Source organism: Lycium ferocissimum, chromosome 2, assembly GCF_029784015.1.
Source record: "Lycium ferocissimum isolate CSIRO_LF1 chromosome 2, AGI_CSIRO_Lferr_CH_V1, whole genome shotgun sequence".
Classification (NCBI taxonomy): domain Eukaryota; kingdom Viridiplantae; phylum Streptophyta; class Magnoliopsida; order Solanales; family Solanaceae; genus Lycium; species Lycium ferocissimum.
Genome location: NC_081343.1, coordinates 56,788,041 through 56,813,926, shown reverse-complemented (window position 1 = coordinate 56,813,926; position 25,886 = coordinate 56,788,041). Strand labels below are relative to the sequence as shown.

Below are 25,886 nucleotides of genomic sequence, written 5' to 3'. Positions count from 1 at the left end.
GACTAAAGGACAACCCTCAAAGCCTTCTCTCGCTAAATCCTTTCCAACCCTAGTCTGTCCCTATCTTGTTTCTCAAATTTTTTTTATTTTTGTCTTATGTTTTGACATTGCTTATTTTGACTTTTTAAATTATCATATTTGTGCGTTCAGACTGCTATTTTTTAAAAGACGTGACTTGGTCACTTTGTTTTGTGGGCACTTACTCTGACTGTGTAATGTTTACCTTTTTTTGGGGCTATGCTGTTAATATTGTTGCTCCTGTTATGTTGCCCGAGTGGCTATGAGTCAATATCACTGAACTTCTTTAGGCCTGAGCTAATCCTTTTTTTTTCGATGATGCCAAAAGGGGGAAGTTGTTTGTTGAGTGTTGAGTGTTGTTTGTTGAGTGTGGGTTATGCTGCTTGTTATTCTTAAAGTGTTGTGTGTGTAGTGTTGTGCGAAAACTGGTTCAAACTAATGCTTGTAATAAGTGTTGTAATCCTACAAGTGCAAAATCCATCATAGAGTCTTCCATTATGGGTTTTAAAAAATGATACTAACTTGCTATGAAAAAGAAACCTGATCCTCATGGGGAATAATCGTACAAGTTTGTCATCATCAAAAAGGGGGAAATTGATAAGTTGTGATATGTTGTAGTTTTGATGATAAAAACACCAAGGACCAGGTCTTTGATCAGGTCCCCTGGGCACTATACGAAACATGACAGCTGGTAAAGCTACTGAACTGTTCTGGCAGAACTGCAGCAGCACAGCTGTGTGCATGATAGAAATTGAAAGCCCTTGAAAAGTCACCACTCATAGTCACATGTTTCTCACATGCTCTCTATTTGGTCTAATATTTATACAACATATTGGGTATTATATGACCTGACACTTGCAAATCTGAAAATTATATTTCTCTCAAGTACGCCCCGCCACCCCTCTCAAGGTGCTCTCAAGAACAAAGCCTCAACAAGCCAAAGGACCAGATCCCTGAACTAGAGATGCTTTAAGTCCTTAGGTTGTTGAGTCCTTGTTCCTTTGTTCTATAAATTGTAAACCTACTCTTCTGTTTTAAGAAGCTGTTTGTATGTGTTTGAATTCTAAGGGGATTGCTTGTAAGAAGTTTATCTTTACAAGTTTTGAGTGGTACACTAGGCTAGAGTTAGTCTAGGTGTATTAGATTGAATTCTCAGAAGGTGTTTGTGGACTGTACAGCCACTTAACCTTTGAGTGATACACTTGTCTAAGTATAGGCAAGGTGTATTAGTTTGCTTGGCTAGTAATAGTCGAGAGTTGCTTACAATAGGGATATTGTAAGGGGGAGGAATTAAGAGTTTAATTCCTAGGTTGCAATAGATTGTAATCTGAACATTGCTCAGTTTAGTAAAGTTGAAAATCCTACTGGAATAGGTCGTGGTTTTTAATCCCTTGAGCAAGGAGTTTTCCATGTAAATATCTTGCCTTATTTACTTTCTACCATCATCTGTGGAAACAGCTAAGGGACCAGGTCCCCTAGACTGTTTTGAGTAAACTTTCAGGTTGTGAACTAGCTAACGGTGAACCCATAGGTTCTATCAGATGCGTATCAACCAAAAAATAAATTGAAATGTAGATTATAATTCCTATTTAGCCATTGTCGTCTTTCAAATCAGGCTTCGAATTTCATTGCTAAAAATGCCAGTTAACACTAGATAAAAAAAGAGTTTCAATCGAAGTTCTCGAACAAATTCGGAAGTCATTTTTGGTTGGGTTCCTGATCTTCTTGATTTTCCATACATTAGGTAGCGAAATTTAAGATGGACAATTTGCAAGGAAATATAATGTGTATGAATTGATAAAAAAAAACTGGCAATAAAAAGATTACAACACATCAATCAATTGAAGTGACAAGGATAAAACTTTGAGATTTTTTTAGCCGTCAAAAGTTAGAGGCAAGGTATGCATATACTCTATCCTCTCCAGAGCCCACCTGGTGGGATTATACTGGATATGTTGTTTTTGTTGTTGTTGGCTAATTTGTTTGTTAGAAAATTTAGCTTTTGTATAAGGGGAAAGGACACAAATGGCCACTGGGCCATAAATAGTCCCACACACTGGCCCATCTATTCCCAAACCCAAAAATTAGCCCATAAACTATTTACATCCGCTAGCCAAAATCTGTAGCAAGTCCTTTGTAGCGACTTTTAGTCGCCACAAAAGATTTAAAAAGTCGCCATTAAAAGCCCAGGCGCTTTAAAAAAAATAGAAAGCCCAGGCGCTTTAAAAAAAATAGAAAGCCCAGGCGCTTTAAAAAATAGACTTTTTGTGGGGCTGCTACAGAAAAATTAGGCTTTTTAATGACAATTAAAAAAGTCGCCACTAAAGGTTAAACATTCCAAAACAAGTATAATATGTGTATATTTAGTAAGAAATATCCCAAAAAACTCTGAGGCGATTTTTGTATATAATAAGTATCATTTGTATATAAAAATATGTATCAGTACATATCTGTAATGTATAGAAACTGTATAAAATATGAATCATTAAGGTATATATCATTTTTGTATATAATATGTATCATTTGTGTATATAATTTGTACTATAGAATAGAAAATTGCATCATCTTTGTATATAATATGTATCATTTTTGTATATAAAGTGTATGAATAATTTCAACATGTGTATATAAACTGTATCAGTCTTGCATAGAAAGTGTATCATAGAAACCGTATCATTGTGGTATATAATATGTATCACTATTGTATATGTAAAAAAAATATCATATCATTATTGTATAATATGTGTATAATAAATGTATAATTAACTTATAATTTATGTATAATAAATGCATGATTAATTCCAGCATATGTATATAAACTGTATCATTCTTCTATATAAAGTGTATAATTAATTCCAGCATATGTATAGAAACTGCATCATTCTTGTATATAAAGTGTATAATCAATTCCAGCATATTTATATAAACAAACTGTATCATTCTTGTATATATAATTCCAACATATGTATGTAAAAATGTATCATTCTTGTATATACATACTAAATATACACATATTATACATATTTTGGGATATTTCTTACTAAATATACACATATTATGCATGTTTTGGGATATTTAACCTTTAGTGATGACTTTTTTAATTGTCACTAAAAAGCCTGATTTTTCTGTAGCAGCCCTTTAGCGGCGACGTTTTTAAAAGGTCTTTTTTTTTTTTTTTACGCGCCTGGGCTGTTGGGCTGGCCAGCCTTGGCATTATTTTGGGCCGGCCGACCATTTTTTGACATTAATTTGGGTCGCCCGAACAACCTGTGGTATTAAGCCCAAATATTGATCAAACGTGGGATTAGTTTGGCTGATTGGACACACAGTGTTCTTTTCCCTTTGTATAATTAGATGAAACATATGATAAAATCATTTTTGGAGTATTGTGTGAATTTCTTTGCCTAGGCAATGCTTCATTTTATTTATCAGGCTCGGAGCTTTGGCATTGATGGGCCTGATATGGGAATTTTTCCCATTTATCGTACTGTCCATTCGATTGCAAAATTATCAAATATGAACAGTGGTAAAATTATCAAACAAACATAGCAACATGTATATTATTTTTTGCCTTTTCTGTTTCTGTTTATGTAGCTGGGAATTGGCTTGAAGCCAGAGAAATTTGGGGCTCAAACTCCAAGTTTTGATCTTACTACATAAGAAATATACCTTTCCTTGAAACCTAACTCTTGATCTAATGTTTTGTATTGAGTATATAATATTCCACATCTCTATATGAAAGTATCTAGAGTATGTAAAAGGACTTGAATACATCACCTAATGCTCATTGCTTTGTAGAATGCCTTTCTCACTCTCGTTAGTTTACAATCTGAAAAATAGACTACACGTGCAAGGATGTCACCAGGCTTCTCAATTTTTTTTATTTTTATTTTTTTAAAGGAATATCATTAGGCTTTTTCAGTATAATTTTTAGTGAAGGCATCAGCAGAAGAATTGGTATAATAACAATTCTAATGAAAGGAGTAATCTTTTCCTGAATTTCGAAATTTTACATGCTATTGTCTCTCTGTCTTACAGTATATAAGAAGATTTCTTGACCTTTATTACCTCTGATAATGCAAATTTTCTTGGGCTGAACTTCAGTTACAAGAATAGAAGTGGTGCAAGACTTCACATCATATCAGCAATTTCTAATATGAATTTGATGTGTGCTCCCCTTACCTACAGGCTTCCCATTTGACCCAGTGACCCACCAACTACGCTGTAAGAATGTCTTTGCCTAGAACAGTTCGTTTAGCTTCAAAGCCAGGGTTAATACAAAGCTAACTCTAAAAATGATCTCAATTCACAAGTAAATGAGCTTATCTAAATTTCTGCAAAAAGAACCTGTTTACGCTACTTGTTGACAACTCTGAGTTTGAAGTCTAGCTTTGCTGCTTCTTGCTTGTATATGGTCCATATCATATGGATTCTGCTATGAAGCATAAGTGACTTGCATGGCCTACACTGTTCTCTTGGATTCTTAATGTACTGAGGTAATATTGAGTGGAACCATTACCAAAGAATCAGACACAGTAATAATTACAGAGAAAGGAATAATATACATGCCTAAATAAAACTCTTAAAATGTCTTATCGTCCTTCCATATTAGTAATGGTAACGGTGTTCACGGAGCCTTGAGATTTAGAAGAGGCTTGCATGAAATGGCTCGGTCTTGTTGTAAAAGCAGGTTGTTTAGGACTTGGTAAATCATCAATTTCCCGGGTGAGCATAGACAAAACTGTGGAGACATTTGGTCTGTCTTCTGCATATTCTTGTACACATAATAGTCCAACATGTACACATCTCGTAATTTCCTTTTCGAGGTGCAGGTCAGTGATCTTGGGGTCAAATAATTCCACAATCTTGTTTTCGTTCCAACACTTCCATGCCTGAGGAGCAACCACATTGACAAAACAATGAAAACTTGAATTATGAGAAGTTGGCATTTCATATGAAATGGAGCTGAATTTTCACATAAACTTACATTTGCTAGAAGGCTTAATGAAGAGTCATCTTGGTGAAAGCTAGTGTTCCTCCTTCCACTTATAATTTCCAATAACAATACTCCAAAGCTGTAAACATCTGATTTTTCTGAGAATCTTCCTTCCATTGCATATTCAGGTGCCATATAACCACTGCATTATATAATAATTTTGAATATTTGCTTGGTATTTTCTTTTCAACCATGCAAAAGATAAAGAGAAAGACACCGGAACTTACTAGGTTCCAACAACTCTGTTTGTGTTGGCCTGATCTTGGTTGCCTGGAAAAATCCTTGCCATGCCAAAATCTGAAATTTTGGGGTTCAGGTATTCATCCAACAAGATGTTGCTTGCCTTTAAATCCCTGTGGATAATCCTTAGTCTTGAATCCCTGTGAAGGTATAGGAGGCCTCGACCAATTCCCTCAATGATGATCACACGTTTACTCCAATCAAGGAACTCTTCCTCTTGTTGCTGTGACCCTGAAAGTACATTGCGAATTTGACATTTTAAAGCAAAGAAAATTTACTTTTAGTCAGATGCTGAGGAAAATAAAAGAAAACTAATCATAACCAACCAAAGAGATAGGCATCCAAGCTTCTTTTTGGCATGTATTCATAAACCAGCATCTTTTCCCCTCTTTCTATGCAGCAACCAAAAAGTCTGACAAGATTACGATGTTGAAGTTTTGAAATCACTACAACCTCATTCATGAACTCCTCTAGCCCCTGACCAGAAGACTGTGAAAGCCTTTTCACGGCAATTTCTTGTCCATCTGGCAGTTTCCCCTGCAGTTATATCATAGAACTTAAATATCTTTTCTTAAAAACAAGAATAAGGCACTCAATCACACGAAACATTACTTTGTAAACTGGACCAAAACCTCCCTGTCCAAGTTTGCTGGACAGATGAAAATCCTCAGTTGCATTTGCTAAGATATCAAAGTTGTATACAAGCAGCTCTTCAAATTTAGCTTGATTGATGTCCTCTGTAACCATGCTTTCCTTGTAGAAGTTTGGCAATGATTCTCTTAATAAGAGCCCACTCTTTCTCTTCCGTCCTGATTCAAGAGAACATTAGAGATAAAGCGATCCGAATGATTAAAGCTACTGCAAGCAAATTTCCTAATGTTTCAGATAAGTTTGTTACCTCTGCGCTTAGCTAAATATTTGTAGGAAATGTATCCAAAAATGGCAAGAATTACGGAGCCTACTGGGACTATAATTGCAATGGCTACTTTGAAATCTCTCTTTTGATCTGCATTACGAAATAAGTGTCCATTATATGTATGTTTTTGGCAAGCAGAATTTTATAGCTTGCATTATAGTTCTGAAAAAGAGGTGCTACCATTCTCAGTGTACGAAAGGCGAAGGAATAAATCTGCCCCTCCAATGGAGAATTTCTGAACATCAAGTAAGTTTCCTTCCCAATGCATGCATCCTATCCCTACATAGTATGAATAAGCTATGCAGGAAAAATTCCTCAAGCAACCCTTACGACAATCATCGTCTGCAAAAGGAACCCAAATAGCAGAATCCGGCACTTTCAGTGACTGCAGCTTCCGAAACCAATCTTGCTTACCTTGCTCAATGTTCGAGTTGTTTCTTTCACTCTCTAACATGGACTTTCTGATGCATCCATTTGTCCAGTTTCCTTTCCCCCATTCCTCTTCACTTTTCGGCTTAAATCCCTCTAAACAAGAGCAGATTGGTGAGCTTCTAGGATCACAGCTTCCATAAGGTCCACACTTTCCATAAAAATCACACTCAGTTGCAGGAAATTCCCATGTTACTTCCCAATCATTCTTACTAGGATCCAAATATTTCTGCTGCAAAAATCCTGTTGAGTTCAAAGTGAAAAAGGCCATCTCAGCCTGATTTGCGTATAAAAAGGTGAGGTATGCGGTGCCTTTGTTATCATTTACTAAATCAAATCCATTGAGATAGAAAGAAGTCATGTCTGGTATCCCAATGAAAATCTGTTTATTCCATGGTCCGCTACGCCAACGAAGTTTGCCATTCTCCCGTATGAAAATCTGGGGAATCGTTTCAGGTTGAATACCAGCTGAGAAACTCCCAACAGATGGATCTGAAGGACTTATCCATGATTTCAGCAGATTTGTGGTGTTAGCACTTTTATCAACGCCAATTTTCATGGTCTGCAAGAAGGAATCTGAAGGATCCCTAAAACTTTCCCAGAGAACTCTCCCATTGGAGCTGTCCTTCAAAACTAAGTTTCCAGTACCAACGAGCTGGGCAGTAGAATTTGTCACAGCTGGTGAAATATTTGATGACCATATACTCTTATTCTGTGAATTCAAGATTACAAGATTTCCATCTTCTGATATTGTCACTCTTCCACTAGAATCGCGTAAAGGCTTGTCTCTGTTGGCTACCCATGCAACAGTTGATGATTGTGAATTAAACATAATACCAACATAACGGTTCGTGGAATTCTCAGGACTAAAGAACCCCAATATGAATCTTTTGTCATTGGAGACTAAAGTTTCTGAATCTCGCACGGATTTATTGGTGCTAATAGTGTCTGAAGCTTTTGCTATATAAAAAAATAGAACAAGAGCAACTGGAGATAGAAGTATCTGTCTCGTGTTTAATTTCATTGCTTATGAAATTTTATTCTGCCAATTTGAATGAGCATTAGTTGCCTATAAGCTTAAAAAAAAAAGGTGTCTATAGTTGCAGTATTTCTTGATATTTTCTCACGCTTCTTCTCTACAGTATACTTGACACGTCTTTGTCAGCTGTTGGTATGAATCAAAGTGCACTGGCTGAGCCGTCTTGTTGGAATTTCTGCAATGTGATTATTATAAGGTAATTGCCCATTAGCTCACGAAGACTAACCAAACCCCATAAGGAAACTTCCAATCTAAATTATAAATGTCAATAAGTATTACTTTACTACTATATATAAGTGGGAATCAAAAGTTTTGTAGTCCTCACATTAAACTTTGATCCAACGAAGCTTTTATGGCTTTTGTGACTTTTTCCTTATTGCATATTCTTACTTTTACAGTCATTCTGTTTTTTTAATGACATTTCACTTGGGCCTTTGTAATTGGTTAATGTTATATTATAGTAACTTTTTATGAATTTATTTTTTGCTCCTTATTAAATTATTTTTACTTCTTTCTCTCAAAATAACCCCACTTGTGGTATTTTTGTTGTTGTGTTAGATGATTCTAGAAGATGAAAACATGAGTTTTGTTAATACAGGTGAAAGGAAAATACAATTTTAAAATCTTAAATGAGTTCAAGATAAGCGCAAAATGAGTTTGAAGTAGGGTGGAGCTAGAGTGTCGACAACACGTTCGATCGAATCCAGTAGCTTTGGTTCACAAACTTTGTATTTAAACGATAAATCTTATTAATTTCAAATGTTGGCTCTACATAAGTAATTAATTTCGTTAACAATGAAAGTTAAAATGTTTGAGAGTTTGGGCCCCGGGCCTCATGAAACTAGTAGTTTTATTAAGCCCTAGCCTCATGAAACTAGTAGTTTTATAAATAGTTATGAATATACAATGTCAACAAGTATAGTCTTTTCCATGTGAATCCAAAAAAATAAAAGCAAAAAATAACCATTTACATCTTGGACTCTCGGTCCCAAACAAGTTTGGTCGGTTATATGAATCCTTATTGACTATGTTACCCATTAAAATTCATCTCTAAGTCAACACTATACAAAATAGAAAAAATATATCGTCACAAAGAAAGTAAAAAAAAAAAAAAAAAAAAAAAAAAACTGTGTATTTGGACTTCGGTGCTTTATTTGACTATGATGGTTCAAATATTGTGTCACGTGATTAGGAAAGTGTATATTGATTTGGAAATCCTTCACTAGAATAAGATTGTCAACGTAATCTCTGTATCAGAACATAACGTGGGTAGCAAACTTCCTATTAGGAAAAGATATGCAAAAGTCAACTTTTTATGGGTCAGAAGAAGTGACCAAAGGGGTGGTCGGCAGATGATTAGAGATCTAAAAGAGTAAAACTACTCGAATCTTTGTGGGATTTACGGTATTTTGGCTGCTTCTAATACTTGCTAGGGCCATATTTTGATGGGAAACTTACCAATATGTACAGTCCGTCCATACTTATTTACTAATATGGCCAAAACATATACACTGATTAGGTATATTACATGTATAGGTATGTATATTATATGTAATGTATAGGTATGTATATTACAAAATTTATACATTTGATCATATTTTGTAAACTAAGTCATCCAAAAGCATTGAGCTGTAATTTTTCTAATTTTGATTTTATCTAAAAAAAAATATTCATATTTAATTACTCTAGGAAGCAATGAGAAGGGATCAACAAAGATGAAATGAAGCCATCAGCCTTTTGTATAGGAATTCTGCCTATGTGTGAACTTCACTAATATAAAGAGTTGTACATTGTACCAGGAGTGCTTTTAGAGTGTGTACGGAATCTGTATGGTTATTGTTCTTTTGAACTTCTCTTCCCTCATCTAAATGGAAAAAGGCAAAAGATAAAAGAGAAGAAAATATCTCTAACTAATGTTGAATCATCACATATCACACAAGAGAAAGCTGACTTGGAATTTGCTGCCCAAAAAATGACCAGAATCTCACGCTGATTGCCTTTTTTAAAAGAAAAAAAAAAAAACTATCATTGGTGGGGATTAGACGGTGCCTAATCCATGTATTGATAATAACAAAAATACTGGAGTTTTGTCCAAACCACCTTGAGAAATAAAAAGGATAGATAATTCGTCATTGTACAAAAAAATTCCTGGTGCAAAAGAAGAAAGAAATGGAAAGATCATTTGCGGTGTATTTGCACTAGAAATTTGTCAAATAGTTCTCCGTTAATAGTTGGAGTGAAATATATCTCTCTCATCACATAATTGTCCAAATACATTCTTATTCATTAATGGCGGAAGCTTTCTAACACCAGAGACGTATTAAGAATTTCAGTAACACAATTGCACCGCTATTTTAAGCAAAAAAAAGACGTGTACAAGAAGAAAAGGGGAAAAAAGAAACAAAATGTCTTTGTTTAATTTAATTACGCTGAAAAAATCCTTTCATTTGTCTTTGAAGGCCTTATTTATAAATTAAGAAGGGATAGAAAACTTATTCATTGAAAAAAGTGTAGGCAACGTGAATTGAACTCAAGACATACGGGCCAAAGGTGCACCTCCTTGCCAATGAACTAAAATGCTCACTTGAGATTGGATTCACCCATATCAATTTAAGTTGGTTTAGGGAGGGGGAGGATGGCCCGCCCCACTCTCCTCCCCCACTCCCAATGTACATATGCCCCCGTCTAGTTCATATCTTGTTGGCAAGGGAAAAGGGTGATTTGTCCTTATGAGAAATTGTCTAGATTTGTCTCTGAATTGTATGATTGTGCATATTTCATTTTTTTCAGCTACCAGCTTCATTACTCTAAATCAATCATCAGAACAACAATTTATTCTCTCTACTATCAAAAACACCACTTAAAGACCATCGTATGAACTTCACCGAAGTTGCAAAGGGATTTCCGAACAACCCCATACGGCAATCAACCGAAAGTACACAAAAAAGTTCACATAAAAATACTTGTTAAACGATCTTTCTCATGTCTTCATCTTTACCGAATAACCTTTTTTTCCTTGAAAGTACACAAAAAAGTTCATAAAAATACTTGTTAAGATCTCATGTCTTCATCTTTACCGTTTTTTCCCTCAACCACTGTAATTCCACCTTGACATCTACTAAATGACTTAGAAGCTAAATATTGTACACCTAGATTTATTTTAGCATTAACGGGTTGATATGCAAATTTGGTATCACTATTGATCATTTGAGAAGGAATAATAAGTTGGGTCGATAAAGCTCCGGCAGAGGATTTAACTTGATGGCGCAATAGTTCATTGTTTGAGTTTAATTTGGGATGATTCGAGGTTTGAGGATGGTTAATTTTGTTGCAGTGTATCAGGAACTGTTGCAGTAGTCCTGGTCTTTAGCTGGTTTTTAGGAAATTTGTTTATTAAATTGTTATCCAAGTAGCTGTTATGGTTGTTCCTATATTTTAGTCAAGTTGTTAGCAGATTCTTAGCTACTTTATTCTGTAATTCAGTTTACTCTTCCTGTATTTAAATCTGAAGTTGAAGGTCAATAAAATTAGTCTTTTCCTAGTAAATTTTCTTTCTGCTTTCTTCTGCAATTCTAAAACAACAAATTTGTACTTGGGGGATATACATATTTCTATTGGAGGTTTTAAGTTTTGAAAAAGTTGATGTTACCACTGTTGCTGGAATAGTGACCTCCTCCTTTAAAGTGTTAGGGCAAATCTATAAATCGGGTTCAAGGCAAATTTGATCCTCTCTCTTGTAAAAGAGGTGCGTGTGTTGAAAAACTTATGCCGCTAGTAAAGGACATATTCAAATCAATCTTATAATGACATAAATATACTTAACCCCAATTATTATCAAAAAACAAATTTAAACCATTTCCTCAGGTTAAGAGCGAATATGGATCTTTCCTTATGTAGCAATTAAGCAATTGGAGGCGCCCTCAATATAAAACCATACGGCACGATTATCATATAGTACCAATTCGAAGAAGTTGGGTTATCCATCTTCTCCTGCTAACTCTGTCAAAAAGAATAAAAGGATAATATATAATTCCAAGGGCAATTACACAGGAACTTACCTATTATTATGGGCAAAAGCTACTTTTCAAACCACTAATATATATTTAGCTACTGTATTATAATTATTCAAATTAGTATTTGATATGAAAATAAAATTTGAATAAAAATACTCTTAATTAAAACATGAAAAACTCTAAAAAAAAATTATGGGATTTTGAATTGTCACGATTCACACTCCAGAAAAAATTCATGGATCGGAGTTTGAACAGTCATGGCTCAAACTCCAGAAAATCGATGAAGTTTGAACCTTTATCTATTTGAGAAGGAGGCATTCAAACTCCATAACATAATCATGAAGTTTCACTTGTATAAGTTTGAACTCTATAACACTGTCCTGGATCGAGTTTCTTTTATTAGTTTCATAGTAAAGTAATTTTGTGGGTGCTATCTGAGAAATAATAAGGTAATTTCATAGGTGGTACTTGAGAAAATTATGGGGATATTATCAGTTCAGTAGATACAAAGAAAATTGTAATTGCATAATTTCAAAGGGTACCTAAGAAAATAATGGGTAAATTTTTAAGATGAATGTTAAAGAATTCGACTTTATACAATTCATGCTCCACTACGATGCAGTGTACTGTAGTTTCTATCGTAAAAGTGCACACTATGCTGAAGTTTCATATACCGGAGTTTCGAACTTCAGCACATCGTGCTGGAGTTTCACATACAAAAGTTTCTAGTTCCAAGAAGTGTAATCTGATGTTCAAATAAAGCAACGATCATGAAGAAGTAGGTCTCTACCGCTTCAAACGAAAAAGTCAAGAAAAATTAACTTAAATAACCGCTCACTCTCTCTTGTTTAAATTAAAAATAGCTAATGGAAGTATCATTATACATAATCTGCGTATGGTTTAATTATGTATACCGGCTAGGAAAAGTAAACACTGAATTCGAGTGACTACTTGTGTAAAGATCAAAAGACAAAGGCAAAAAAATGTTCGTAATTGAAAACTGGTTATTTTTCATTTACATTTTAAAGTGGCTCATTTCAAAAAGTGGACCAAGAAATGGCCTGCCCCCCATTTCTACAGATGCTTTGCTTTATAGTAGTACGTTGTGCAAATTGTAGAGCATGCTTTGGGCTTACTACTTCGCAAAAGAAGCCCAGTATAACATTTGGATATGTTTTTGAATAACGTCACTAATTTTATTATAGAAGCTTTGTTGCTTAGTGTTCACTATAATCAATTATGATAACGAAATCTACGAGGAGATTTACGAGACACAGAAAGATGGCGAACATCAGGAGGCTAGAGAACAATTTTTTTAAAAGATTATACACACTCATGTAGTTGCAGCACACTAAGGAATAAATAAGACTAGCTAACATTGACGTGGGATTTCGCTGGCAATAATGGATCTTACGTGATCTTCTTTAGTGGTTTATATAGGTAGTAATAAATTTTCTTGAATAAAACAAATTAAAAAAGGGAAGAAGTCAGCTTATAATTATAAAGTTTTATATTTTAATCAATCATAAGTAACCCCAAAATATTAGCACAAGATTTATATGCATGATTAGCTGACTTGATAATTAAAGGGACCAACAATGGTTGTGGTGTAGTGGCTGGTACTACTTTGTCCTTAACCAAGATCTCGAGTTCGAGCCCCTTGGGTACGGAGTCACCATTGTTAGGAGTGTTTTGCCCCTCAAAGTGGGACTACCCGGCACAAATCCAGATTAGTCGGATCCCAATGCGGATACCGAATCTTTTGGATGGGAAACCAAAAAAAAAAAAAGATAATTAAAGGGAAGTTCTAATTAATTTATGCTTCTAATTAATTTATGCTCCTTGTAACAACATATTAATAATTGATTAAATCCAATATCACCCGTCAATCCATGCAGCTAACTAAGTTGGTAATTTCGTTAGATTGAAAAAAAAAAAAAAAAAAAAAAAAAAAAAAGCCCCACCCACGTGGGATGAATTGATCCTTTTAATTTTAGGTAAAATTACTCAAATGACTACCTTATGGTAGTTTCCTATCATTTATAGCTACCCTTTTAAATATTACCATTTGTAGCTATGTTTTTCCAAATTAAGGTATTTTTTCGGATGTATTTGATGCATGTAAATTCATAGAAACACAGTAAAAAAGAAAACATATCCCTTGATTTTAAGGCCATAACGGTGGGATCATTTAATTAGTTATTAATTGGTATTTTTTACCATACTCTTCCACAAAATCAGATTTTCTATTCCTTCATCAAATCTTCAACATTCAAACGTGAAAAATCAAAAATTCAAAATTTGAAAACATTCAATGACCAATGTATTTGAAGTTTTCAATATTGATTTCATTTTTATTTACCCATGTATTTGATAGCATAACTAATGTATTTAAAGTTTCCAATCAAACTCCATGTATTTTATATTAAATATCATGTATTTGTGTGAGTAACAATTTGCATCACCCATGTATTTAGTGGTAATGTATTTGAAGTTTTCAATATTGATTTCGTTTTTTTATTTACCCATGTATTTGATAGCATAACTAATGTATTTGAAGTTTCCAATCAAACCCCATGTATTTTATATTAAATTTCATGTATTTGTGTGAGTAACAATTTGTATCACCCATGTATTTGATAGGATTAATTTGAACAAAATGCATAAATATATAGAAAACTTACCATGTATTTGCGTCACCGTGTATTTGAAACTAGATGGCCGATGGAATTAATTTGAACAAAATACACAAATATACAGAAAAACTTACAAAAATACGCCACCAACCACAACAATTGGTAGTTATATCATAGAACATACACAAATACATATATTTTTCGTCTTCTCAAATCCCTAAAAAAACTTGTTGATTTGTGAGAATGGAATTGAAATTTTTGCAGAAGGGGGAAGAGAGGAAGAAGACGACTATTTCACTGGGCATTCACAGATTCTTTCCTTTTTAAAAAGGTAAGAATTTATGAAAAAGGAGAGAATGGTAATGTATATTAAGTGATTAATATTGTTACCATTAAAAAGGGATATGGAATTGGGGTGCTAATTTTTAGGTGTATTTGTGAAATGGTAATTGAAATTCTTGTGTAGCTATAATAGTTAAATTAGAAAAGTATTTAGTTATTATTAGTAATTAAAATAAAAGGTAGTTATTACCACTAATTATGTATTAGAAGTAGCTATAACGCGTAAAAATTCCTTAATTTTACCAGAGGCATTAGATTCGAGCCATGTAATTAATGGAGGAATACTTATCAGGCTAGCCAATTTTTTTGGAGTTTGAACTACCACAGTTCAAACCCAAACACTATTTCAGCATGAATCTGAATTAAAAATTGGATGAACTAGCTACGTTTTGGACCCGTATATTCATGAAAGTTTGGCCGTTGTTTGAAATATAATTGAAAAGTAGTCAATTTTCATGTGAAAATAAATTTTGGACAAAAGTCTTGGAGTTCCCCAAATTAATTTCTGTAGTTTTTTGTTTCGTATTTTAGTCAGGGGTATGTTTGTCCAAATTAATTTTTGTATTTAAAAGCGTAAACAAAACATTTAATAATTTTGAAACAGTGATTAAATATTAAATAGTGATCCAAAAAGTAAGTTATTTCCCCATTTCTCCCGAATCTAAATTAGTCCGTGAGCAACATGTTTAAACAAAAAAAGTACTCCTCCTTTACAAAAGGAAGATAAACAGTTTTAAAATATTTTAACGGTAAAACAGTTTTGACCAGAATAATTTTATGTAATATTTCAATAAAATAATGATTGTGGCTATCACTCTTATCCAAAGAAGCAAATTTGAAAAGAAATTTGTTACTAACATAGAGGGATGGCGCAGGTGAGCACACCACTAGTAGTGAATAACGTTATACGTAGTATTTTGTCTGTTGCGACAGTGAGAGGAAATTGCCCATCAAATCTAAAAGAGGCTCATGATATGACATGAATAGACTATTATTTGGGTACCTTCCCATGCAACTTCCACGAAACTAGTGCACTGTCTAATCCTCCCATGAAATAACTCCCCCACTCAAGCTATGCTATTTGCCAACAATAATTCTGCTCCTTCCTTCGTCTGCTTCTCCTTACACTCTTTCGTCCAAAATTTCCTTAATTTTTTTCTCTTCTTATATATATCCATGTTGAGTCCTCTATTCTTCATTAATTCATCCCCTACACTAACAAAACATCGATCGATATATCACCATTTTCAAATCCATATTAAGTAATGGCTGCAATGGGACGTGACTTGGTGTTCGAGGATTTTTTCCCATCCATGGTGGAGAAACTCGGGTCGGAAGGGTTCTTGAACGAGCTCAAGAACGGGTTTCGGGTGCTAATGGATAAGGAGAGGGAAGTGATTACGTTCGAGAGCTTGAAGAAGAATTCGGCGTTGTTAGGGTTGGAAAATATGAATGATGATGAGCTAATGTGCATGTTGAGAGAAGGGGATTTGGATGGAGATGGTTGCTTGAATGAGAGGGAATTTTGTGTGCTAATGGTAAGGTTGAGCCCTGATTTGATGGACAAATCAAGAATGTGGTTGGCTCAGAGTGTTGAAAATGTGGTTTAATGTTGGACTAGGATTATTATTAGGCTATGCTAGCTAGGCTCTATGAATTAGTACCATGTTGTTTTTCCCCTTTTTATCCGTCTCTAGTTTAATTTATTAGTACTGTAGTTCATTGTTATGGTTCTTTGGTTTTTGCCATCGTTAATGTGGTTTCTTGAAAACTCAATGAATTGTTGGTTGCTAATCCCTCTATCCCAATTTATATACCCATGTTTAACTTTAGTTTCAGAAATAAAATAAGAACTTTTGCACGTAAGCTAAATCTATATATAATACCAAAATTACCTCTATTATATGAACGAGGAGGGCAGAGTTATAGATTCTAGTTATGAATTTGATAGAACCCTATAGTTCTGGTCAAAATCATATATCTACATGTTACAAAAATTCCACTTAATATATATAGATAAATTGTTTAGAATCTAAATAAGTTGTTTTTTCTATTCAAAACGCATAAACTCAAAATTCTGAATTTGCTCTACTATCAACAATTTACATGTTCTTCCGTATTCTCTTTCCACATAAAACTGTGAACTTTTATATTAAATAAATGAATCGTCCTAGTAGTCGTTTGTCATTAAAGATACAAAGAAGTAATTATATGTAACATTTAAAAATAAAAAAAAACATATAGAAAAATGAGCACCAAAAAATGGGATGGGTGGAGGATATGTTAGGATTAGCTTCTGGCCAACTATTTGTAAAAGGTTCATAAAAAGCTATTGATATATATAGTATAGTATTGGCCCCTCAAGACCCTTCAAATATGATAAATAAAAGAAACGTTGTCAACAGTTGGACCGTATGGAACTACTAGGAGTCGAGGAAGATTAGAATAATAGAAAGGTAAAAATCGAGAATCAAACCAAACCTTATAAATGGAAAAAGGTAAATTTGCCGCCACTACAAAACCAATCTTTTATTGGCATTTATTTAAGGGAAAATTTCAAAAATATACAAGTTGGTCACTTATATTGTAAAAAAATAGTCAAAACTTACATTCCAAAAAATAACCCAAAATATATAAACATATACAAAAATATCGGAGACATATACACACGTATAAAGGCACTTATACCAATATATACAAATATATAAGAAGCTAAGGCAGAGAGAGAGAGAGAGAGAGAGAGAGAGAGAGAGAGAGAGAGCGAGAGAGAGAAAAGTAAATTTAGGTCATTTTTTGTAAGAATTAAAGAAAGGGCAATTCGCAGAATTGCCCTTCTTTTGGGGTGGTCTTTAAATTTTGCCCCTCATATTTGAAATCTTTAAATTTTGCCCTTCGGCTAAAACCCGTCAGGTTCCAAGGTTCGAACCACGCATGTCAAAATTTTAAAAAAAAATCGCAAGACGAGGTTTAAAAATTCGCTATGCCCCAGATTGTATACACTTGTGAAGGAATTACCAAAGTTATGCCGGACCGAACATACTTATTGTCACGCCACGAACCATGGCACAGGCGTAACACGGCACTCGGTCACATTGCGTGTAATAGCGAACCACGTGAACTTCTTCGAATTATCATGAGGCATACATGAGCGGAATATAAAGTGAAGTGCATGATGAGCTTTTGTAAAACTTAATAAGTCATAATATTAAACACAAGTACTTGGTTATGTCATGAATGCGGACAATATCATAAATGAGCCAAACCGGCTAACCAACTCTGGAAGTCTAACATGACACTTATCTTGTCTATGAAACCTCTAACATGAGTCTGAAACATACTTGCTGGGACAAGGCCCCCAGCATACCTTTAGATGCAAAACTAAATAAAGAAAGACAATGCCTAAACCCCGAATGAGATGGGGCTCGCGATAAGTGGAACGTGCGGATCCCAATGAGCGAGGCGTCGTCCTGTAAATCCGTACCTCGCATCGTGAAATGCGAGCCCCAGAGGCAATAAAAGGGGACGTCGGCACATTGAATGTCGGTATGTAAAACGGCGAAAGAAATAACATGGGACATGATAATAACATAACGATGGGATAAATTTGAAACATGATCATGAACATATATATATATATATAACGTGTGTAAAAGTATCGTGAGTAGGGAGAGCGATAAATATAACCGACAAAATGGTGCGTGCTTGCGTCCTACCAAAGAGAACACTCATACCTTGCCGGGGACATGAGATTTAATAATATTATGAAAGGATCCGGTCATTGTGAGAGATCGTCCTAAGCATGGGTGGAGCAATCCTCATCCTACGGTGGCTACGTAGTTTTAGTACATTTGAAGCCTTCTCGGTAATTAATGCAACTCCCAAAAACATGAACATGTAAAATAAGTGGCACTTGCTGCCCATGGTTTTCATGAATATAACTTGCGTGTACATGGATATCATGAAATAACTTGTAAACGTGGTTTCATGAAATAAATGGTATTTAGCATTTGTGTATCTTGTATCATAGCATGAAAGTAATTATATAATATAGTTGCATGAAAACTTGTAGACATGTAGGATATTCATGAAATAATCATTTTAGCTAAAACATGCATGCAAGAACCCATGAAATACAAGATATGGGTTTTTATGGATTACGGACTGATTCTCAATAATCATATGGAGTTATTAAGAACATAATGATAGAATAATAGCAATTCATGCATAATATAATCATGGACATAGGCCTAGGGTTATCATGAGCATGGTATAGAAACCCTAGTTTTAGTAGAGTATCATAATTTATGGATTTTGAGGCGTGGGGAAGAACAATGATGTTCCCACACGTAGATAGTAACTCCAAAATCTTGAATTAAAGACTTGAATTTTGGAGAAGATTTCCTAAATCTTGATTCTTGAACCTTGAGATGGGTTTTCTTGAAAACCCTAGTTTTATGAACAATGATTTCTTGCTTAGATCATTAGATATATATATGTTAGAATTGAGTTGGAAGGGTTTGGATTGACTTACCTTGATGTTTTGGATTGTTGCTAGGGCTTGGAATTGTGAATAATGAAATAGAAGAACTCAAGACTTGGATTTATACAAAAATGAGGCGGAGGTTATATGGACATATTATACGGTCCATATAAAGTTATACGGTCCGTATAATATGACCATATTTTATCATGGTGGAACGAACGTCGGTTTGGAGCGTCACGAAGTACGGACGAGTTATACGGTCCGTATAAAATTATATGGGCCGTATAACCGGTTCGTATAACATGATCGGTGAACGGACCCACCTTGCGTCTCTTCGTAAAATGGCCATAACTCTTTGCACGGATGTCCGTTTGACCCCATAATATCTTGTTGGAAAGGTATTTCAAGGGCTACAACTTTCATTCAGGAAGTTTTCCCAAATTCCTAATAAATAAAGGGGTTATGGTCATTGGAAGTAAGACCTTCTATAAACTCACTTGCAAACATGCCTCGTAGAGTGGCTTCCAACTTTGTTTTGCCCAAAGACATTTCTTATGACTTGATTAGTTTTCAAAACACTTCCTATAACCCTCATATTGGTTTCATTATGTTATCATCTTATGAGTCAAACCTTCGCCTTAAGTTACGAGGTGTTACACTTATGCCTTATGGGCAGACTTGGCATAAGTATGCCAGGTTCGGCATAACTTTGATAATTCCTTCACAAGTTTATGCCGGGTCCAGCATAAAAGTTTGCCCATTAAAAGTATGCCCTCACCGGCAGACTTTATATATATATATATATTTTAACTTTTCAAGGTAAACTTCTAGTAATGCCTTAACTAAAAGTGTGTCCCATAAAAGACAACTAAAAGTATGCCCCATAAGGCGTAAGTTTTCCTTAAGGCATAATTAAAAGTTTGTCTTATAAGGCAGTTTAAAAGTTTAAATTTTTCTATACCCCACTCGGCTTTTTAGTTATGTTTAACTAAAAGTACGCCTAGTTATATTTAACTATAAGTACGGAGGGAGGGGCGGACTTTGCCTTATATATATATATATATATATATATATATATATATATATATATATATATATATTTTTTTACTTTTCAAGGTAAACTTTTAGTTATGCCTTAACTAAAAAGTATGCCCCAAAGACATAACTAAAAGTATACCCATAAGGCATAACTAAACTATGTCTTAGGAAAAATTCTGCCTTATGGGGCAGACTTTTAGTTATGCCGGATCCGGCAAAACTTTAGCTTTTCCTTAAAGATTGTATGCGGATCCGCATACACTCCCCGATCTGCCTTGCGAAATTATTTTTTTATTTTATGCTTGAGCGGGGTTCAAACCCAGAACTTCATGTATTTGCCCCGCTTTTTAAGCGAGGGCACAACTTAAAGCCACAAATATGAGGGCGAAATTTAAAAACGCGAAAATTTGAGGGGCAAAATTTAAAGACCACCCCAAAAGAAGGGCAATCCTCGCAAAAAAATGTTAAAGAAATAGGTCAATTTTAATAGCATTATAGCTCAATTAACAGATAATGTAATTTTATTTTAATGGCAATAAAGTAATTGCCACTAATTTGCTTGAGCATTTGGCGGTAATAATATTCCCTCTAAATGTCATACTATTTTATTTTTATTAAGTTTAGAATCTATTTACACAGTTCCTTTCTACCAAATAAGGGTTTGAGCGACCTCAATAGAGGAACTCCCCGCCATCGCTATCTCCGGCGAACTCCCCGCCGTCACTATCTCCGGCGAACTCGTTGAATTTTTCCGGTGAAAATTACTTGTAAATTCCTCTATTTATGTTTCCTGTCGTCGTCGATTCAATTGTTAGGGTCCCAAATTTAGTAATAATCTAGCGCCTTACTTCTGAGAGCAAAATCGTGGAACAAAATTGGTGAATGAAATCGACAGTAACTATGATCCAAGTTTTTTTTAATTGATTTGACATAACAGAAAAAAAAAATAAAGCTTGTGCCTAACCTGTTTGAGAAAATGCCACACAGACTGCTTTTTACATTAGAGAATACCTTTACATACTTCTCAAGAACGAAATTACTCCTACAATATTAGTTATGGAAGCTTCAGTGTATCAAGCACATATTGCTATTTCTTTTGGCCTGAAATGAGTAGTTTATGTAAGGCCTGAAATGGCCTGAAACATCAAGGAATTTGCCAAAAGAACTGGTGAATGGTGAGCATGCGAAACAAAAGCTGGTTATATTTCAGTGTAGCATGAGTAGTCTGATCCTTATTCTATGTGTCAGCTAGGTTTCAGCTAGTGGTCTATCATTTATTTGCTTTTGAAATTTATGTCCTTTGTGAGAACTAGTTCTTTTAGTTGCTATGTAGAGTCTTGCCTTGCTGTGCTATCACTAGCTTCTTGCTTTTCGCTGCATATACGTCAACATTTCCAGCATTATCCTGTATTCAAATATACATTTTGAAACAGAGTTTTAATGCATTTCTTCTGGAGACATCACAAAAGAGGATACGTTGTTATGATTTTAGATGCAATTTATATGTCATCTCATTTTAAGCTTAATTAAGAAGAGACCGATAACGGTGCTGATAGTGGTGCCGATGATGATGCAGATGAAGATGAAGACCCCGGTTTTCCCTTTTCTTTTCTTTATTTTCATTCAAATGCTTATGTTGATTCAGTATTCAACTAACTGATAAGCTGGTGCAAAATTTCAGGAGAAATTGAGCAAGTGATTTGTCTTCTTCCTCAGATGGAGCGCATGATCATTAACGCCTAGAAGGATTGATGGAGAGCCCTTCAGTGGATGCCGGCGGAGACTGTTTCTCACCAATGCTATTGAATGCTACTTTTGTCAATATAGAGGTTTACTACAACAAAGGGGTGAACTACACATTGATGGTAACATTTGTATCCTACAGCACTTCTCATTTTTATCCATATTATATTTATATCAAATATCACTTGTTTGGATTCCTTAACTTCCTGATCCACCAGATTGCTTTCCTGCAAGTGCTCCTTCTGATTCGACAAATGGAACATAGCAACACCCATCAGTAAGACTACCACCATCTTGTTCATTTGATAACAATGGGCTTAGCTTGCATGGCTATTTTGTGCTCTCTCTCTCTCTCTCTGTTATAAATTATAGAATGACATGTGATATTCTTTTTATAGCGAGCTGCCAAAGGTTTCAATTCTGATGATTGAAAAACAGGCTATCATGGATGCTTAACTTTGTCTTTTGCACCTGACCGCAGGGATACAGGTTGGCAAGTTTGATCAGCATATGTTGTCTTGGTAATCCCAGCTAGTACAAATACATTTGCAGACTTCTCTGTTAGCTAGTCATGCCTTGTGATCAGGTTTTAGTTTGATTTCATATGCAGTGACTAGCTTGTGATCAGGTTTTAGTTTGATTCCATATGCAACACTGAGGTAGCATCTAGAATTATACAATTATACATGGAAATTGTTAGGAAGATGTTAACAAGTCATACCTATGTTATATTCTTCTGCCTTAGTTGTCATTTTGGAAGAAGCACTGTTAGAAGTTTATGTAGATAGTTCTTCCAACGAGTTTTATTTTCTTAGCATGTTCACTCTTTTTAATGGCAAACAAACGTTGTTGGATATTTTTAATGAAGTCCTATCATTGTGTCTCAAGTATTACTTTTATGTAATGTTTATCTTCAGAGAAGTTTCTCCATACTTGTATCCATTTCTTGTTTTGTTAATCAAGTGTTCGAAGTAACAGCTCACTGCTTTCTTGTGTTGAAGCTTGACCATCTCATTGATTTTCAAATGGTACAAGAACATTACTTTAGTTCCTGCTTTGGATTTTCCCTCATATATGCCATAATATACATTTTATCTGCAAGAAATTCTTATTGTGTATTGCTAAAATGCAGGAACTTAAACAAGGATACTCGGCTCAAGGTCACACAAAAGCTGCCAAGAATATCTCATTGTAATTAGGGGAGCAGTAGATCAGAAATAAACCAGCCACTAAGCCTTTGGCCATAGTTTCTCTAGGGAGAAAAAAATAGTGGCTCAATTTCCTTGTTTCTCCATCGTTCGTCGCATTCTTTCTGTTTTGATAGTGATAATTCATACTTTATGATCGCGAGAAGATCAGAAAGTGATTGTCTTGAGTTTGATTGTTCTTGTTTTAAGTGAATAAAGTTGCTTTAAGTTTGATAATTATTCTAGTTCTAGTAATAACCAGCTTCCAAATGATTGCACTTCTGAATTTTATTTTTAATTTGGTCCTATAAAAGGGTGATTGGTTAAATATGTAGATTAAGGTGAATTCTTGGTTAATTTTAGCCGCCACAATAATTACCACTAAAACGTGGTTCCTTTAATGGCAATTATTGCATAAAGCTTTACGGGAAATAATTGCCGCTAATAGAAATTACTTTTAGCGGCAATAATATGGGTCTTTACCAGCACTCGACTAAATGTTGTTGAAGGCTTTAGCGACTCTGAATCTAATGGCATTTAATCAACGGAAAAGGGCCAAAATTACCCTTGAACTTTGAAAAATAGTTCTAAATGTTGTTGAAGGCGTAGCATCATCCATCCCCTTCAAAATTATTTTACCCTCAAATAATTTTTTACCCACTAAAATAACTCAATGGCCAAAAAAAAATTCCCAAAAGAAAAATAATATGGATAATTTTTCCGAAAAAAAAAAATAATATAATTTCGTATTAGTTTGGGCTGAAAAAAATAATTTAATTATTAGGGTAAAAAATTATTTGAGGGTAAAATAATTTTGAAGGGCTAAATATTAAGCATATAATAAGACAAAGATAACCAGATGGATAATTGGCCCTAAAGATAACGACAGAATATTTAACTATTTTTAAAAGTGGGTAATTTTGGCCCTTTTCCGTTTAATCAATTGCCGGTAAATATTTTTGCGGCAATAAATATTACCGCTAAAAAGAACTTGTATTGCCACTAAAAGCTTCTTTCGGTATGGTGACATAAGAAATCCTAGTGCTTAGATCTACGTGCTCAAAGTAAAAATATATTCCAAAGACAAGCGCTTATGTCTTGTTTGGATGTGTTTAGACGTTCAAGTGTTATACTCTGGACATTACATTAATAGTTTAATGCTAGAAAGAAAAGTTGGAGGATTGAATGAAGAAATTGCACGGTTTGTCCTTCAAATGGGCTGATCTTTAATTTTTGGCCTTCAAAATCAAATTTATGCATGACGGGGCAAAAGTTGTTTAAGGGGCGAGCATGACATAACTTATGGATATTATGATGCGAAAATAAAAATTTATGCCCCGCGAAAAAATTATTTGTTATGAGGGGAAAAAAAATAAAGACTAGCACAAACAGGGACATAAGTGCAAATGACCCGAATTGAATTATGAGGTTACCTTAGTTATTCGTGGAGACTTTTACCCACTAAACCAGTTAGTAAGAATTATATACAAGAATAAAATAAGTATCTTTTTAAAAGTAATAAATATAGCATATTTTATAATAAATATAGCATTTCGGAAAACAAAAAAATACAATAATAAATCCCATTTAAAGTTAACCTTCTCCATTAATTACTGAGATCTATTTTCATTAATGTAGTATCTCTTCCCCATAATTTTATGATATTTTTTCTTCAAACTTTATTTTTATCTTTGACAGTTTTTTTTAAAAGAATCATTTAGTATATTTCAAGTATATTATACCGGTAGGGATCTTAGTAGCTCAGTTGGTTAGGTAGCTGAACTTTCACTTTATTGGTGAAGGTTTGAATTCCTGTCGTTATATTCACTCTCTTATTTCCCCCTTCTAATATATATATATGTATATATATATATATATATATATATATATATACTGTAACCACTTTATATACTGTTAATATTCCATCAATATATTATATATATTGATTTCAGACATTTATTATACCAAATATATGAATTGTATATATACAATATTTTTATATAACGTTAATATCCCTCAATATTATACATCGTTCATACATTTATTATACCAAATATACAAATTGTAGTTACAGTATAAACTTAATTACAATAATATATATTTCACATATACTATTGCTACAAATTTAAATTTTCAAACTGTAAAAAAATTATAAGCAAAAATATTATTCTACATAGAATCTCTAACACGTAGAAATAACGTGCATTAATCAAATTTGAATTCAAAAGAAAAGAAAATAGATATGGCCCCAGTTCGTCCACCTTTTCTTTGGAAATAAAACAAATTGAATTAGCCCTTAAAATTAGCATGTATTTGATTCCTACTTTTTAGGCATGGAATATGGGATTTGTTTTCAATGTTGTCGTACACTTAGTTTTAGGGGATCCATATGAAGGTTTATGCTATTTAGATAATCTTGATAATTATGTATGCTAAATATTAGTAATGTTGTTTTTAAGATGGGAAAATGACCTAATAATACTACTTAAGACTCTATATTATAAAACATAAAGATACTTTTCTTTATTTACAAAATATACCAATAAAGTTACAAACTATATCAGATTTGAGCTTAATAGGATACCCGCGATTTTAGGCTTTTTATAAGAAAGAGAATCTGATTTTAAATGTGGGCTTAATTTTAGGATAATTACCATCAACTTCTCCTTCTTTTTAAGATTTTTTTTTTCTTTCTCCCTCTCCCTCTATGATAGACACCATTTCCAGACCTAAAATTCATCTTCTCTCCTAGTAAAAATCTTCAAACCAATATTACAAAGTATTTTTTATTTCTGACCTGTGTACT

At 34.0% G+C, this 25,886-nt stretch overlaps 2 protein-coding genes and 1 long non-coding RNA gene across 6 annotated transcripts; 2 read left to right on the top strand and 1 right to left on the bottom strand.

The window, feature by feature from the left end:
* Positions 1 to 4,241: 4,241 nt before the first annotated feature.
* LOC132046257 (G-type lectin S-receptor-like serine/threonine-protein kinase At1g11330) lies at positions 4,242 to 7,795 on the bottom strand. The gene is made up of 7 exons (XM_059436836.1): positions 6,351 to 7,795; positions 6,153 to 6,260; positions 5,867 to 6,063; positions 5,581 to 5,791; positions 5,242 to 5,485; positions 5,006 to 5,156; positions 4,242 to 4,910 (listed from the first exon to the last, which is right to left on the bottom strand). Exons 1-7 carry the CDS (start codon positions 7,621 to 7,623, stop codon positions 4,611 to 4,613), a joined length of 2,484 nt encoding a protein of 827 aa, XP_059292819.1. The 5' UTR covers positions 7,624 to 7,795; the 3' UTR covers positions 4,242 to 4,610.
* A 7,897-nt stretch (positions 7,796 to 15,692) lies between these two features.
* Positions 15,693 to 16,423, top strand: LOC132048235 (calcium-binding protein KRP1-like). Its single transcript, XM_059439140.1, has one exon. The coding sequence runs from the start codon at positions 15,895 to 15,897 to the stop codon at positions 16,237 to 16,239; it is 345 nt and encodes a 114-aa protein (XP_059295123.1). The 5' UTR covers positions 15,693 to 15,894; the 3' UTR covers positions 16,240 to 16,423.
* Positions 16,424 to 20,620: 4,197 nt separating this feature from the next.
* Positions 20,621 to 23,358, top strand: LOC132046255 (uncharacterized). 4 transcript variants are annotated; one of them, XR_009412678.1, is made up of 3 exons: positions 20,621 to 20,935; positions 20,966 to 21,744; positions 21,832 to 23,358. It is a non-coding gene; the product is annotated as an uncharacterized LOC132046255 (long non-coding RNA). The 4 variants fall into 4 exon arrangements; XR_009412677.1 differs by having other exon boundaries at positions 20,628 to 20,935; positions 20,966 to 22,479; positions 23,026 to 23,358; XR_009412675.1 differs by having other exon boundaries at positions 20,631 to 20,935; positions 20,966 to 22,024; positions 22,112 to 23,358.
* Positions 23,359 to 25,886: the final 2,528 nt, after the last annotated feature.